At 37.0% G+C, this 18,625-nt stretch overlaps 2 protein-coding genes across 2 annotated transcripts in view; one reads left to right on the forward strand and one right to left on the reverse strand.

Annotated features, from left to right (window-relative positions):
- Positions 1-7,705: 7,705 nt before the first annotated feature.
- LOC110165315 (TBC1 (tre-2/USP6, BUB2, cdc16) domain family, member 1) lies at positions 7,706-15,383 on the reverse strand. The gene is made up of 8 exons (XM_055158273.1): positions 15,185-15,383; positions 14,792-14,950; positions 12,765-12,865; positions 12,499-12,642; positions 11,874-12,033; positions 11,181-11,350; positions 10,124-10,300; positions 7,706-9,006 (listed from the first exon to the last, which is right to left on the reverse strand). Exons 1-8 carry the CDS (start codon positions 15,366-15,368, stop codon positions 8,743-8,745), a joined length of 1,359 nt encoding a protein of 452 aa, XP_055014248.1. The 5' UTR covers positions 15,369-15,383; the 3' UTR covers positions 7,706-8,742.
- A 2,084-nt stretch (positions 15,384-17,467) lies between these two features.
- The window catches only part of fam114a1 (family with sequence similarity 114 member A1), an 11,144-nt gene continuing 9,986 nt past the window's right edge, over positions 17,468-18,625 (forward strand). The window contains exon 1 of the mRNA XM_055158479.1: positions 17,468-17,495. Within this exon, the coding sequence (XP_055014454.1) occupies positions 17,468-17,495 (28 nt within the window). The remainder of the gene's footprint in view (positions 17,496-18,625) is intronic.

The raw sequence follows: 18,625 nt of genomic DNA on the forward strand, positions 1-18,625 counted from the left end.
AGCATTTTGAGCTTTGGAGATGTAGATAGACTAATAATAAAAGGTTACTCGGAAGTGTTTTTGATGAGGTAACAGCATTCTAACATGTCTAAAAGCTCACGAGAGTCCATTTTGCGTAATATAGGCCCTTTAACCTAATTTAACCCATAGCTGAACTTGAATGAATTTACATCTTGATCTGAGCCAGGTCCCCATGATGTCAGCGTGTGTACAAATTCGAGTGCCCATAATCTGATAAATACCCACACGCACATATATAGCCTCTTGACGCTGGACACGCACACAGATCATGTAACTTCATCCATCTCAATTCTTCGCTGATGATGTCTATCCCCTGTATGAGTCAGCAGCACAGTTCACTTCTTTCATAATACTGACTGACTGACCTATTTTAGGCCAAAAGTTCAGAGACCTACTGTACTTTACTCAATTTAGTCAATATTCTGACAAAATCAATAGTTTAAATGCATGATTAAAGGTCCTATATTATGCAAAATTTACTCTTGTGAGTTTTAAGCCATGTTAGAATTTAATTACCAGCTCAAAAACATACCTGGAGTTCTGTTTAGTTTCATTCACACATGTTTGAGTGAACCTTTATTATTAGTCTGTCTACATCTCCAAAGCTCAAACTGCTTTACATTATAACATAAATCAGAAAATAGCATAATATGAAGATAAATAATAAAAAAAAATCCAAGTGTTATTAATCCTTAGTAGTTATATTTGTTTTGTGAAGTTTGCCAGTTTTACTCCAGTTTATTGCATTTTTGCATGATGACTCACGGTAGTATAGTCCTGGATAAAGCGTTCTGGACTCACATTAGTCCCACTATTACTTTGCGTGAGTTGTAGTTCAGTGGAGAGTTTTTAAGATTTATTTTTATTTTTATTTGGCATTTGTGCTGGAAAAAGAAAGCGTAAAGAGACATTTTTAGCACGCCTTCAGAGCTTGGAGTCAAAATCACGAAAATAAAGCCAGTCAGTTGCCTAGTGTTCATACTGAAACTTGCAGCTGATGCCATCAACATTTCCAACATTCCCTGGGAGTGTGATGCTAACTGAAGCACTACTCTGTCTGAAGCTCTGTTACTTGAGCTTATTTTAACACATTCTGACATCTAAAATTGTGAAACGAGAGTGCAGTTAAATTAAAAATAAAATAAAATTATGCACTCAGCCCAAGCTTGACTAACATGTGAGTAAGTATAGTCACATTTTCTTTGTGTTTTGGTGATTTTTAAGCAGCTTTTATACATTTTATCTTAACAAATTACAATGTATGCCTCTCTTTACTGTTGGCAGGTATCAGATTGGTCAAAAAAAGGGACACCAGGGACATTTCTTGTATAAAATTGGGACAAATCACTGGTTTTGGATAAATCTGCTGAGACAGGGGACACAGAGCTCAAAACTGGGACTGTCCCTGGTAAATAGGGACGTTTGGACAGGCTATGTTACTCACTGTTTGTGTCACTGCAAAGTATCAATAGCCTACATGTTGCATGCTTTTTCTTTCTGCGGGATGATGACTACTACAACTAAACTGTAATGTTATTTGTAAGGCTGCACAATACACATCCCAGCACCTTTTCACACACCATTTAAAGGGCCTATATTACACCGTCTTTGATGTAAGTTATAATGTTGTTTCTTCATCAAAAACAAACCTTGAGTTGTTTTTTGTTTCATTCACACATGTTTAACAGACAAATTCTGCAGGTTGAGTTCTTGTCTCAAACTGAAAACAATTTGTGATGTCAGACAGAGCTTTTGTAAACCAGGATTACTCAGCTTGTATGAATGAAACAAAACACAACTCCGGGTTTGTTTTTGAGGAGGTAACCGCATTCTAACATGAGTAAAAGCGCACAAGTCACTTGTGTTTAATGGAACCTTTAAATCAGATAACAATGATTGTGGGATTTACGTGGGAGGAATCTACTCTTTTTAGTGAAGTGAATCTGATTGTGTTTAGATGCAAAAGAGGAATGAACTTGCATTTTCGCTTTCAATATGTCTCTTTTACCACTCTGTTCACATTGTAGCGCAATATAAGCAACTGCTCAGACATGCACACTTTTGGGTTTATAGCGTGCCTTATTTAACACCAGTCTCTTGCTCTTTTTGCTCTTTATTTTGAATGCATTATTATCATTTATATTTTTGCTCTTTATTATTACATTTATTGTGATGTGTGACCTAGTGTATCCAAATAATCTGCCTTGTGGATCAATAAAGTTTGTCTAAGTAAGTCTAAGTGCCATGGACCAATATTTCCTTTTATTTTGAACATGAAAAACATGAAGTGAATATTTATTTCAAATCATATATATATATATATATATATATATATATATATATATATATATATCTTAGGATTATGTGACCGATGGTAATGCAAAGTATATTTAGGCTGAGTTCTTTTCTCAAACAGAGACCTGCTCATGTGGCAATACAGGAAGTGCTCCACTGTGTTTTTAAAACTCCATAGAACTTCACACATTTGAGTCCTGGAACTGCCAATCTCTACTAAACTAAAGGTAAAAGTAGCTGTTAAGTTGAAAATTACCCCTTCATGACACACAAGGTGGAACAATTAGAAAAAATATGCATTGAGTATTTATTTCAGATTATGTTTTTGTTGGTTTATGTCACTGGCTGCAATGCCATACGCACATATGTTTAGATTTGTGTAGTCATGTTTGCCAGGCCGGTCACGAGAACAGATTTAGTAGAGATATATATTGAAATAAACGATTATATTGAAACTACTTTATACCACTGATACAATAACGGTAATGCAAGATAATTCCAGTAAGCCGTTTTTAAATAGACCGTATAATTTAAAAGACCTGAGCTGCAACAAGTAAATAACAGCATTAAGCAATAAGTAGCCATAGAAGTTAGTTATTCAACCCTCTGCAGCTCAAATATTATTGTATTACAACAAAAATATCCTAAAATCTCAACACTTTTATGAAGAAATTGTACACAGACCCATATTGAACCCCAAAATATACAGTTCCAGCTTTCACATATTGAACAATATGTCAAAATAATAATTACTGTGACAGGTTTATGTTTGTGAATACTGGTGGATGTGCTGCAGTCAACACAAAAACAAAACAAAAGATTGTAACTGGATTCAGGTAAGAACATGTGAGATGTGCCTGGCAGCTCCGCATGAAATACAAGCCAGCAGACTGTTTACCGGGACATATCTAAGTGTGCTTATGACTTATTATTCAATACATCGCTGTTATTACTCTCATCATTATCTACTGCTACAATGTTGGATCACATTTCTTTGGAGCATTGTGTAACTGTTCTTGGTTCGTCAAATGCTTTTCTCCATGGAGATGTTATTGTGTTGTCTGGTTTCACAGTATGGCATTAAACCTTTCTATCTTTATGGAGCCCAAACTAGACGAAGTTACAGGCCAGATCTATGGAGAGGTGAACCCGCTCACAATCAGAATCCTTGTTTTTTCTCTGTATTTTTGAGCTATAAAACCACCTGTAGATGAATAAATGCAAGGTAGAGACAGGAAAAGGAGTAACATATCCATAAAAACAAGCAGGTGATGGACTCCCAACCAAAAAGTTACATTGTGCACCTTTAAATCAAGACAAAATATATCTCCCATGTAGACATATTTATTGTTATGGTGTAATTGACCCTTGACTCAATAGGATTTCTTGTCTGTCTCATATCCTCATATCCCAGACTGTACTTCCTTATGTCGTTGTACATTGAATTGCAAACCTTTTGATTAATTACTCTGATCTTTGTAGAAGCCTGTCACTAAGCAGACATAGGCTAGATTATGCAATAACTCATAGTTTGGACATGTGCAACCCTGACGCCTGCTTAGAGTGAAGAAATGCACACAGACGAGGATGTCGAAACAGCCCTGTGCAATTTCCTTGAAAATAGTGCTTTTAACGTATGGGCTAATTTTATGTTGTCAGGTCAGACATGCTTTCATTAAAAAATGTGTCACAGTCACATAGCCTGGACGACTGACGAATTTCACACATGTCAGAGCTTTGGCCATAAAGTCGTCAGTTCACTGATTGATGGTTATGACACACGAACACACATAGCCTGTTGCTCAAGTTAGACTTAATCTGAGCTTTATTTTAACAGAATCTGAACAGAAAGAACTGAACTGGACATCAGGTTAGATGATTTTTGCACTTAAAGATGCATTGTGTAACTTTTCCAGTGGAGAGTCAGATGAGTCTTTTATTATTACTGTTATTGTTATTGCTTTGTCTGGGATGTTTCACAGTTTGGTATTAATCCTTTCTCTTATCATAAAGACCAAACCAGACCAAGTTACAGGTCAGATCTATGGAGAGGTGACCTTTCTCACGGTCAAAACGCCTGTTTTTAGGTATTATATAAAATTGAAAAAATGTAAGGTAGGGCCGTTTAATGTCATACTGTGGAACATTCTAAGAAGAGCAATGACATATTCATAGAAACACAGAAGTGACAGAAAAGTTACTCAATGCACCTTTGAACAAATCTCTCACACATAAAATTAGTCACATTAGCTCACAATTTGGTCATCAATTACATCTGACCAGCAGCAGTTGACTAGAGATGTAATGTAGAAGTCATGGTGCAAAGGATCCTAGGTTGAAATGACTCTGAATCATCTCGTTAAATGCAGTATAAAAAAAAAAAAATGACTTTCATTTTGAGAAAAATCTTAGAAATAAGAAAAAATCTTAGAAATGAGGGAACATAGAGCTGTGAAAACATGGGGCTATCCCCAGTTTTTCAGTTATTGAGACTTTTTTCACCTCTATTTATTTTTTATTGTATTGATCACAGGTTCCTGAAAATGTGTTGTTTCAATCACTTTTGTTTAGTTTTTTTTTGTCTTTGAGCTGCAGATAATTCTAAACTCATTTAGCAGTGTAATGTGCACATTGTGTCTCCATGGCAACTGGTGTAAATTCATGTAGAACAGCCCAGCGTCGTATCAATGCAAGGTATCAACTCAGCCAAACATTTTGAGGTCCATAAACAGTAAGCAATGGTGCACTGAGTCTCACACAGCTTAAAAAAAATCAGCCTTATCTTCACACACTTAAGAAAACAGAAAAAAAAAACAGAAGTTAGTTGATTCATTAAGGGCCTTATTTTATGACTGCACTCTCACTCTTGTCTCAGGTTGAAGACGTGTTATCACACATGAACTCTACTTTACGAGCTAGACTTGTTTGACCTTTTGTTCTCTTGCTCATTTATTTCAGTTTTATTATCGTTATTGTCCTGTACTGTATTGATTACAACCAGACACCTTTATAAAGCACATAAAACTAAACACACACACAAGTGAAGGTTCGTTGATAAACTGACTGCAAAAGATCAAAGACAAAAATAAGTAATACATTTTGATAGCGACACGTGTGATGCTTATGGATGAGAGAGTGGTGAGTTTTTGTGCTTGTCTGAGGTGGATTCTGTGGAAGAGTAAACAGAAGCAAAGCTCAAATCCGCATGAATGTCCTGAGAAACTGGGGTCAACAAACAAGCATCATCTATTTACACAGTTTTAAGTGATCCAGTGGTACTACCAGTGTAAGGGTCATTTCACTGGTGGAAGAAGTACTCCGTTTGGTTGTAAAAGTACAGATACAGGAGCAAAAGATAATGAAGTAAAAGTATCACACCACTTTTACTCACAAGTATCAAAGTCCCAGTTTGAAAAAGTACTTAATTTTGAATTGATTATTGAAATTGATTATTTTGTTCATAGCTGTTTTTGTTTGTATATTTTTGTTCACTAAAAATACAGATGTGTTAAAACTAAACCCTCAGCCTTTTCAACAAGTGTCAAACAATAATAAAAAATACTTTTACTTTTCGTGTTAAAAAAAAATGTTGTGGAGTAGAGAGCACAGTACTGCTCTCAAATGTAATAAAATAAAAATAAAAAATATCCATTTTAAATGCATTTAAATAAAGTACAGTAACCAAATAATATATACTTAAGTACAGTTTTATTACTTTTACTTTGTTACTTTCCACCACTGGGTCATTTAGTTCAACCCATCATTTAGTGGGACATGGCCTTCTAGGTCAGCCTTAACATGAGGACCACTGTATAGTCTCAGATTAAATAATGAAATCAATCCTTCAGTTTGGACAAATTTTTGTACTGGATAAATTTTATTGCGACTTGGTTTTGGAACTGGTTTATTCCCGAAGTTCTGATTTGTGAAAATATTCTTATTGGCTCAGACCTCATTTGTAAATGCCAAATACAGATATGTTTAGGCTTGAATAACTTGCTTTAGCGCAAAGTAATAGCGAGATTATATTACAGCGTCACCAATCATCCCACGGTACATTACAGATGATACTTGTAAGATCACATTATTTCCTAGGGTGTATTTATTTTATTTATTTTTTTAGGAATCCTTTTTTACACACTCTATTTCAATACATGACAGACTAAACTAAACCACTAAATCCTAACAAAACCTACACTTGAATTTATAATAGGACAAAATTTACCGCAGTGAACCTGGGCTGGGCTCCACACTCAGGAGTTATGAGCCTTTGAAACATCCATTTGAGCTCCATGTGTGATATTTTCTACAGTACATAAGAGAAGACTCCCAGTGGTCAACAGGGAGTGGCTGTGTGGCTTTGGTAGTAATTTACCTGTCAATCAGCAGCTGTGGAAAAAGGCGTGTCCTGATTTCCTTTGTTGCATCTCTATTCAGATCACAGAATGAAAAATGTTGCTTCTTTTTAATGAAGCTGATAATTAGGCTTTACATCAGCGTTTCAGTTTTAGGCAGCCAAAAGAGACAGGCCTTTACTTTGACTATGTTTAAATCCAGGCTTAAAACCGCTCTTTTAAAGGGGCTTGGTGTAACTTTTTGCTTGGGGGTCCATCACCTGCTTGTTGCTATGGATATGTGATAGGACTTTAAATGGCTGTACCTTACATTTATTGAATTACAGGTGGTTTTATAGCTTAAAAATAATAATAATAATAATAATACCTAGAAAAACATGCATTCAGTAACTTGGTCTGGTTTGGTCTCCATGAAGATAGAAAGGTTTAATTCCATACTGTAAAACAATCCAGATAAAGTGATAACATCTCTATGGAGACAAGCATTTGGCAGACCCTCCACCAGAAAAGTGACACAATGCACCTTTTAACGTTAATTTTATGATTATTTATGTTTTGATTTGTTTGCATTGTAATTTTAACATCTTTCTTATTCTGTAAAGCACTTTGTATATCACAATTCATACACAAAGTAATTCAAACAAACTAACCTTGCGTTTAAAGTGAAAACAAAACAGATTTTTAAAAAAAATGTCAAGAATTTCAGTCATTTCTGATTTTTATAGACAGGACTGGCTGGTGAATGAGTTTTACAATAGGTAGCAATACTGTGGCATCCAGGCAAATAAGTAGCTCTTAAGTTAGGTAGTTAAACTTAAAACACACAAAACACTATAGATTTACATGCCCTTCTTGAATTATGAAACCTCTGCCTTTTCAAAAAAGTCAGTGTTACCTGCCAAGACATGTCTCCCCTTTTACCTACAGAATTAAGTATAATTCCACTCACTCAGACTTTAAAACCAAAGTTTGAAAGTGACAAGCAAGTTGAGACTTATGTAAACGAAGGGAAAAAAAAAACGCTTCACACATGCTGAAAGAATAAGAAATATATTTAAAGATACTGAAGAGTCATTAAAACATAGAAATAATGTGCAAGTAAAATATCTTAAAACAGTGTCGAACAAGTGACAAGCACACAGACACAATAACACTTTCAAATGTTCAGATACGTAGTTCCTGTGGAGGAAATTCAGTGTACAATACAGTAAATCATTAACACACATTTGTCTCTATAAAAACACAATGGGGCCGGCTTTGCTTAATCTGGCTCGCTAACTTAAAGGTGCATTGTGTAACATTTCTGGTGGAGGATAAGTCAAGAAATTGTATTGCTTTGTCTGGAATGTTTCACAGTATTGCATTAAGCCTTTTTATCTTCATGGAGACCAAACCAGACCAAGTTACAGGTCAGATCTGTGGAGAGGCGACCCCGCTCACAGTCAGAATACCTGTTTTTGTAGGTATTTTTGAGCTATAAAACCACCTGTATTTGAATAAATGTAAAGTAGAACGGTTTAATATCATACTGTAGAACATTCTAAGCAAAGCAGTGACATCCTCCACCAGAAAAGCTATGCAATGCACCTTTAAAAGGGATAGTTACTTTGAAATAGCAAACTATCTCACTACCAGGATATAAACAAGCAGTAAAAAAGTGTGTGGTTCTTTGGGTAAAATACTTAAAGTGAGGCTTAAAGCATACACGGTGTTTGGGAAATGAAACATAAACAAAAAAAGTCAATGGTAAAATCAAAACACAGTGGAATCAAACATAATTATATATACTGTAGAGACACAATATCTTGGACCTTTTAATCTGAACACAGTTTATTGCAAACAACTTATGGTTTACACCTTCTACTGAAAGACTTTACTTTGGCTTTGGCCTTCTTGTTTGGACATTCAAAAACACAGAGGTCCCATTCAGCCTAGTTACAGAAGTGGACATGTGGGTCAGTGCTATAATTCAAATCATACGTTTGGTGCAAAATCAGTTAAGTCATTTAAAAAACTTTGGGTAGAAACAAATCCATGTTCTCTTGCATTGACAATTTGAAGTTGCATTAAATTACAAATCCTCTGGGAGAGCTAAAGGGTGTGGTAGGGTGTGTCCAGTATTTGCAGGTGCGGTCCTGGTGGGAGGGGGGAGGGCGTGTGTGTCTGGGGATGTGCGTATTCCCAAACTGTCGAGGAGGTCTTGGAGGCGTGAGATCGTGCCAATCAGCTGCTGCTTCTCCTGCTCCAGCTCCGTCACCTGCTCCCTCAGCTGAGAGTCAGACTGGACCAGAGCCTCCACTCTGCTCTCCAGGCTACACACACGAGCATGAGACACCTGGGAGAGGAGGGGGAGCCGTTTAATCACATGGGGCTATTTATGCTAATCACAGATGGGTAGTATTCAGTTACATTTAGTTCAGTAACTTTTTGAAGAAATTATACTATTCAGAGTACTTTTCTAGTTGCATACTTTTACTCCTACTTGAGATTTTTTTTATTTTTTATTGAAGTAGCAGTACTCTGATAGAAAACAGATAACGGCCATTTCCAATTTCCGTGACTTAAACTGTGATGCCAGACTCAACCAAGGACCCGGACTAAACCAGGACTAAACCGGTCTCAGTCCTGATCATACAACAGTCTAGGCGGGCGCACCTCCGAGTCTGTGAACTGAGACCAGGACTGAGACCGGGACCAGACCAGGACTGAGAGTAGTTTAGCCCTGGTTTAATCCTGGTTTAGACCTGGTTTAGACCTAGTTTAGACCTAGTTTAGACCTAGTTTAATGCTGTTTTAGTCCTGGTTCAGTCCGGCATAGCAGTTTACGTCACGTAAACAGGAAACGTCTGTTATCCGTTTTTTCCATTATTCATTTAAACACAAAATTTAAAACTGAAAAAATTAATTATCCGTTTTTTCATTTTGATTTTGGAGACAAATAATGAAGAAAATAGTCGTTTTTCGTTTTCTTATTTTTCAGTTTTATTTTGAAAAATGAAAGAATGATACACGGATTCTTTATGTTGACAATATGTATTTCTGCTCCGCTCCTTTAGATGATTACGTTTTTTCTCATTTTGTGTCTATTCTTTGAAAATACCAGATTTGATGCATAAATTAATGTTTTGTCTTCCATTACATTAACTTTTAATAAAGTTAATAAATTAAAGAAGTAAATAAAAACTAACCAAAATAAAAAAAAAGTTAGTCTAAATCTAAGTTTAAATTATAAATCAGATCTTACGTCCCACAGTTACTCTTTAAGTTACTCTTACTTGAGTGGAACTTTTCCCAAATACTTTTTTACTCGTGCGTAATTTCTTGGACCACTATTTTGTACTTCTACTTCAGTAATATTCTTTTGAAGTTAAATTACTCTTACTTCAGAAGAATTTTTGGCTACTCTACCCCTCTCTGATGCTAAGAGAGTTTTCATGTGTCAGTGCGTTCACCTGAAGTTCTTCGAGCAGGTCCAGGTTCTGCTGCCGAAGGCTCTGATTGGTCCGTTCCAGCTGTGCCGCCCGCTGCTGTTGGTTGAGGGTTGGGGGCGTGTCCAAAAGTTCATCCTGCAGAACGTGGTACTCCACTTCATAAGCCTGGAGCTGCTTTGAAACATCCATTTCGCACACCTGAAAAAACATTATTTCAATTTCAACAATATTTATGTAGTTAAGAAGTGGTCTAATTGTCTACAGAAAATAACACTGAGCTCATCTGTCATTATCTAAGAGTTCAGCAAAAAAGATTTATAACCATAACTTTGGCATCGGATCACAGGGACTCTCTTAATCACCTTTAATCTGATTTCACTCCTGTTACATCTGCCGTTTTGGCACATAAATGGTAATATTTTTCTTAACATGCAAATTACATTCACACAAATACAATTAACGGGACCAGATTTGTGCTCATCTTTCTATTGTATATTCACTCTTATTACTGTGAAACTGTGAGTCACTGCTAGCATACGCACACTCCATGTAGATAAGTGGCACTGGAGGGAAAGTCCAGGAGGCAAGTTCATACATGATTTGACTGCCTTTTGTTATCTCCTAAAAATAAGATCGATGCATTCTTCACATGTGGTTGATACGATTCTGAGCCCCATCCATTTTGACTGTTAAAGATATTTAAACTAAGGTAAGTCAAAAAGTGTTCAAATTACATTCATATAAGATTGCCGCTAAAGACAGGTGAAAGTTTAGATGACGTTTTGGGAGTGGCTGATATTTATAGCTTTCATAACACACTGTAATGCGTCATGTATGTAAATGTCATGCACGCCAAGATCAGACCAGGCGGAATACTGCTTTAAAAATCAAAACATTCAGGACGTACGCACATGTTAATAAATGAGATATAAAGACTATCTGAAGACATATTCATTCTGCAATTGCTTTGTTGTGTTAACTGTCTGTTGATGTTTTTAATGCAATGTTGTAAAACCATTCCGTTCATTTAAAATATCTGAAGTAAAACCAGAGATCCTTGAACTGCACTGAAACAAACCTGGTTTATTGTTTTCTCCATTTGCACCAACCCCAAATTAGGCAATGTGGTTTTGATGAAATCGACTATGGACTCGAGGCTGTCATGTTGTAAGATGAGAGGCTTGTGGCTTCCCAGGAGACTTAAAGCTACCTTGAAGATGACCTCTGACCCCTGGAGGAACAGCATATCTGACAAATACAAAAAAACAATGGGTAATGTCAAAGATGAGGGTTGGATTCAGGTCAACAAATACAGAGTAAAACACACTTGGTATCATGTTAACAAAAGGCAGTCAGTCACAGCAAAGCTCACACTGTTGACCAGGGACTTAACCAGCTTTTTATGATCAATACATTGACGTCAGCAATAAAAGTATAAGCAAACATAAACACAGGTCAGAGAGGATATGTGGAAGCTGTGTAGGTGTATTTCTGTGAAGGCCTTTGAATGAGCAGGGTGTGGAAAAGGGCTAGGCTCAAGATCATACAACAGATTAAGAAAGGGAGGGGACGTGTGGCGCCTCACATTTGATACCAAATTCTTCACAATGAATGCAATAATGATGCAGGCTCACACACACCGACATGGTTTTACACTTGGATAAGCACAAGGAGCCGGACAGTCTAGTTCAGTCAGAGGATATTATCAAATAAATTGAGCAGAAAATAAAAAAAGCATCTTTCATGGTGTCAAGTAAAAACCTGTTGTTACCAAAGACTCTGGCCACAAAGCCGAGAGGGAAGTGAGATGCAAAGATGGTGAGAAACCAGGGAGTAGCATATAAACTGGGCCCAATCTCCTGCTGCTCCAGGTGAGTGTACAGATCCCTGTGATAGTCATGGAGCAGCCGGGACAGCTGATACATCTGAATCTGCAAAACACAACACACACTTCTAAGGATATAAGGCTGGTTTAGTGAACTGCGGCTGTAGAAACAGGACACTAGCTGTGAAAAAGATGCTATTGTGACTATGGGGACATCTGTCATTGTGCGTCATTACTTATTGACAAACCTAGAGTGAATTAACTAACAATATCTTAATATGAGGCGTGTCTCCTAATTTCACTATTGTGCTGTGTGGCCTGATCAGAAACGCTTACACGAGACATGGAGAGGGTTCACGTAAGACTATGAGGTTGGGCACACATGTCTGAACAGAAGGCTCAGAGAAACATGTGCCAGTGTCTCTGGCTAACAACCAAAGTAAATAAAACTGTACTCAGGTAAAACGAAAGTAACTTTATGAGTATAATGTGAATATGTATATCTTCTGAAATAGAATGAAAGGATTCTTGGTGCAATAGTCCACAAATCTCACAATTAGTTGAATCTTACCTGAAGGATAATCATATCAGGCCTATACTGTTTGCGCAAGCCCATGTCATACATGAGAAATTTGAGCATGTTGAAGGCATCCTCCTCCCCCATGTGTAACAGAAGTACTCCAGCAATGAAGGACAGGCCCTGGCAGTAGCCCACCTAGACAACAAACACATACACATGTAAACAGGCGGAACAAAGAGGACAGCCCAGACCCACAGGCAAGTCGAATTTACACATTGTTTATTGTAAATGGTCAGAGCTGAAACTAAAGAGAATACCTCCGGATCCAGCAACGAATAGGCCTTGAGCAGGTTATAGAGAGACAACTGCCCTGCCCCCAGCTGAGCCTGGAAATATGGATGAGTAGGAAAAGTGCGACCTGGTGAAAACAAAACAACATTATCTGATGTAAGACACTGCAAATTTATTATGACTGGGTCTGAATTAACAACCAGACAAAGAATCTATTGATCCTTCAGATATGAGTGAGACAATAAATATCAGCTTTAATCAAAATGATTTATACAATTTGATCTTCAGGAAAGATCGTCTGACTGCCCCAGGAGACTATGGGTGTGGGTAAGTGTTGGAACAAAGTATAGTCTCCCAAAGTTTGCCCGAGGATGCTAGACTTTACACTTTTGTGTTGATGTTACAAAGGCTCACTGTATAAGCATGTGCCAACCCATTCCAAGTTGTCTTACTTACAAACACTTGAATAAGCACTCGTGAATGTGTGCTAATGCAGAAGGACTTACTAGCACCTAAAAGACCGAACATGTACAGCTGCACAAGACCTGCTCTTTTCACACATGACAACTTAATGAGGGTCTGGGACATGTGGAGGGGCATTCTTAGGGAGGCTGACAGCAGTGTGTGTGTTTAGGACAGAGGACGTCTTGACTTACTGTGCTGAGAGAAGACAATGATCACCGTGTGAGTGTGCACGACAGGAATGTGCTGGAGGCGCTTAATGTTTGTTAAAATAATGCAGCCATCCCTCCTGCGCCTTAAGGAAGTGTCTGCTGTGATGTATGGGAGCTCAGGCGTGTTCCACTCTTCTCCATATCAACCCTGCAACCCTTTATTATGTGTAGATGTGGGAGCTGTCAGGGCGGGGCGTAGGCATTGTATGTGTGTGACTTTTGGGTGTACGGGGTGTGAAAACGAAAAGGTTTCAGCGTCACAAATGTAGTTTGACAGTAAAGCAATGCACAGGCCTGTCATGATAATTTCTGTATTGACTTATTGTTAATACAGTTTATGTGCCATTTTCTGATATATGTTCTATTCAAAATATGTTGTTTTCTGATCACAAACATACATGGAGTTTACTTTTGTTTCATTCACACATTTCTCAAACATTGACTTATTGACTTATTTTTCAGTATATTTAAGATGGAACAATAGTTTTGGGAGTCAGTATTTATCGAGGGAACTTTTTCTTTGCCCCAGTGTGAGATTTTTATTTTTTTTAATTTTTGGCAATATGATCAGATTAAAGCTGTAAAAGGTTGAATTAATAACCTCTATGACTCATTATAGATGCAAACTAAGCATCAAAGTGTTTCATTCTGCTATTTATTTATTGAAACTTATGCATTTTTTTAAACAGTATTGCACATTTGAATTGTTTTTGTGGTTTAACTCTGATTTTAGTTTTTTGTGTCAGTGGCATAAATTTGTTTCAATATTATCGTTTATACTTATACCAGCTATATATCATACTTCAAAATGTATTATTGTGACAGGCCTAATCGTGGGTGGGTACTTTTTCCTTGTAGTAGTGGGGAACTTTATTATTTTTCTGTACTACGATAAAATATGAGCTGAATTAATTACTTCTATAACTCATAGACACAAACCAGCTACTAAAGTCTTTCATTCTATTTATCTAATGCAGCTCAAGTTTAGAATATTTTTTTTGGTGATAATCCTGCAGTAGGGTTATTGGATCAGTGGTATAATTTAGTTTCAATATTATATTTGCACCATCACAGACTTTGGCCTGTATAAATCCAGGCTCAAAAGTCATCACTCTATTCAGACAGCCTTTTAATCAAATTAATTAATTAAGGCTTTTTCAGTAATGCAGTGACACTTTGCGTTATTTGCTTTATTTAATTCTTTACTGTTTTTGCATGTTTATATTGTGTTGATTTTAATGTAAAGCATTGCAGTCACCTTGAGTGTTGTAAAGCGCTCTTTAAATAAGGTCTGATTGGTTTATGTATTTCTTTAGCAATATATGGCATTTCAAAATTTCATATTGTGACAGGCCTAGCAATGTAAACCTGTATAATACCAAGGTCGATGAGGATGGCATGCTGCTGTGACGTGAGCTTTTTGAGCAGTTCTTTGTACGGAGTATCATTGGCTGGAGGTCGTGACGGGACGGTCTGACGCAGAAGAAATTGTTCAGAGAGGAGCTTCCAAATCTCCCCTCTGTGCTGCCTCGGGACACCTGTCAGACAGAGCACAGACTTGAGTAAAGGTGAGGAGGATAGGGGTCAAAAACACTGTTCAAACATCTAAGGGGAACGTCAACAGCTACGTTTGTGTCAGTGCAGAAAAAAAAATCTTACATTCCTGAAATAGTAAAGGTCTGAATGTACATTTGAGGTAAGAGCAAAGCCACACCTCTTGTTCATTTTGTGACATGAAAAAGAACATGGTTTGTAATTCTTAGAAAACATACCATGTGTGAGTGCAGCATGTACGGCATCCGGATCAAATTTGACCTTTGACCTCCCAGGAGTCCCGAGCATCTTCTCCCAGACCAGAGTAACATCCTTCAGGCACGGAGTGATTTCCTCATAGTCTAGCTTCAGTCGCTTATTTTGCAGATCATTTTCTGAATCTGTAAAAAGATTATTGTACATTATTAGGCAATACAGGTTTATTTGTAAAGAACAATTTGTACACAAAATAGTTTGAAGTGTTTTACAGAATAAAAATGACAAGACATTAAAGGTGTAAAGAGTAAAAATTAAAGAGTAACTTTGCTGGTGGAGGATCCGTCATCTGCTTGTCTCAACTGGGATATTATTGCATTGCTTAGAATGTTCCGCTGTATGGCATTAAATTAATATCTCCATTGAGACAATCAGATGACACAATGAGGCCAAGTTACAGGTCAGATCAGTGGAATAGCTACCGCATTTACAATAGGAATGTATGTTTTTCAAGGTATTTTTGAGCAATAAAAACACCCATTATGAAAGAAATGTTAGAAATTTTTTTTTTGCGCAATACAATGGAACATTCTCGGCAAAGCAACAACATCCAACACCAGTAAAGTTACACAGTGCACCTTTAAAATCACAATACAAACAAATCAAAACATAAATAATTATCATAAAATTTGCATTTAAAAAGAGAAAGGCCTGGATTTAATCATTGTCAAAGTAGAAAGTAATGAAGGCAGTGCAGTACAGATATTAGATTTTAGATGTAGCTGCAAATTGTGTAACAACGATTCTGCTAACCAGTGCATCAACACTTAAATGACATCAGCAATACAAAAATGTTAATGTTCATTCATTGCTTGTTGACAGCATTGATCAAAGACAATGCAGACACACCCAGTTCTTTTGTAAACACCCTTACTCTCTACAAAACTATTAATCTAAACTATATTTCTCTTCTCTGGCAAACTTTACACTTTATTCTTTCTACTTTTTATCCTTCACCCACATTCTGTCTCTCATTCCCTAATAGAGGTCCCCACCCAATCCACTTCAGTGTTGTCCGCCCAGTGACCAGCTGCAGGGGAGTGACCTCATCGCCAAGACAACAAGCACATTTTGAAACCTCCACGAAACAAAAGGATGATATGTGTGTCCGGGGAGTAACGAGGAGCAAACCTATGGGGAGGACACTATGAATGAGATGTGAAACGCAGTTATTCTGTATATGTTGAAATAGGAATTCAACCATTTACAGCTGCAGTATGATATAGATGATTGCATAAATACTGGAGAGCCCCCATGTTAACCCTCTGAAGTCTAAGTGGAGTTATGGGTTCACTTCCCTGCTTGATCTTATTTATATTTCTGTGCAACTGATGGTGTGTCTGCAACCTGCTTGTCTCTATGTTTGATGGTATGGCAATAAACATATACATCTGGCATTTATACATCTGGGTGTTTCAATTCTCAAAAATACAATAATTCCTAAAGTGAAAAAGGGCGACTCTCCACAGGTCTGAATTGTCATGTAGCGTAGTGCTGTAACCTGCTGGACTCCCTTGTGACAGATACTGTAGGTTTATGCTATACGGTGGAACACTCAAGCAGGCGGAGGACCCTCTACTAGAAATGTTACACACTAAGATACAATAACATGCTATACATATTTTTTCAGGACAATTTGTTGTACAGGATTTTTTGTGACTCTAGTGGGGTCATATAACTGTCATAAAAGTCACAAGAGATTTAAGATGACAAGTGAAAATATAGAGCATATATCTTTCACATGAACATATATCTGTCATCACAAACATACCTGGAGTTGTGTTCTGTTTCATTCACACACATTTAACACACAAATCCTGCATATTTAGGTTGAGTTCTTCCCTCAGACCACATGACATCAGGGAGTAATACAGGGAGTGTTCCACTGTGTTTTTAAACTCCATACACCTTCACTGAAATTTGAATCATCTCAGTCCTGGAATTGCCAATCTTCTCGACTGAACAAAAGGTAAAAAGGTAGGTGTTAACTTGAAAACTATCACTACATGACATCACAGGGTGTAACAGAGGATTTTGAGCTTTGCAGATGTAGACAGACTAATAATAAAGACTTACTCAAACATGTGTGAATGAAACAAACACAACCCCAGGCATGTTTGTGATTAGGAAAGAACATAATCACATAGATTAGAAAAGGGCATAATATGGGAACTTTAAGTTTACTTGCATAACTGCCCTTTTTTCACATGTCATCTTAATCCTACTATTACTTTTATAATGGGTATATGGCCTCAGTAGAGTTGCAATATGGAGGTAACAACATTATAACACTTCTTGAAGCTCACAAGAGTCAATTTTGAGTAATACAGGATATTTAAGAGGCAATATGGGAAAAAATTAAAGTACAGAGTATTCTGTCAGCATAAAAAACTGAACTACAGTCAGAATATGAATTGATGCCGCTAAAGAGGTTATAACTGGACTGTGTGTCTTATCAGCTGGTGAGCCACAGCCCTCTCTCTGTCCATGCGATACTGTCCACTTCTCTGCATCTGTCAGTGTAGTTCTCCACCCTAGATAACACAGGGCAGGATAACACACCACACCCAACAGCGGACAAAGATACACAAAACCTATGGGAGTTACATTTTCACTGCTGATTTAAGTAAGCTGCAAATATCAAATCAGAAGGCGCATGAAACAGACTCCGCCTTGATAAACTGTGGCAACTTTAAGCGCGCGGAAAAAACACAAATATCGACGTCAGCTTTCAGCCACATTCTCACCACACCCAGCTTTCAGGGGTAATTTCTATCAATGTGGTGATTTGTGGATTAACAATTGTGTACACTGCAGGAGGCGTCAGTCAGGTGTGTGCAGTTACGCGCCAACTAGGTCAGGAGAAAGGCCATGTGATTTGGGCACACCCACTAAATACACGCACACAAACAACTACGATAAAAAACTGTGTAAATAGGAGATGGATAGAAAATGTAAAGTGTCATCTTAAACAATGGCACTAGAATGATTAGCCACTTCAGAAATTCAACAAAATGTAATATTAATAAATGTATTATTATTTTACATAATAAAAATATACAATTATGTATTAAAAGCTACGTTAACACATGTAATTTTAATATGATTCTAACATAAATTTAAATACAAACTCCCTACAAATTCTCTTTATTTCATATTTGTTTACTTTAAAAGGTTTTCAATCTGCTAGAGAAGCTGAGAAAAATTCAGTAAAAGTCTTTAAGTCTTTAAGAATTTAATCTTGTGTCTGTTTTTCAAGTTGGACCTGCATTCATCAATTAAAGACTTGGCACCTTTTCCAACATACATTTTGTGATCAAGCAGAGAAGCAAAAACTAAGAAACACTGCTAGTTTCTTATACATCTTATACTAACTGGAACATAATTAGCAGCATATGTCTTTT

The sequence above is a fragment of the Boleophthalmus pectinirostris genome, unplaced genomic scaffold (assembly GCF_026225935.1).
Source record: "Boleophthalmus pectinirostris isolate CB_2022bp ecotype Guang Dong unplaced genomic scaffold, ASM2622593v1 HiC_scaffold_22, whole genome shotgun sequence".
NCBI lineage: Eukaryota > Metazoa > Chordata > Actinopteri > Gobiiformes > Gobiidae > Boleophthalmus > Boleophthalmus pectinirostris.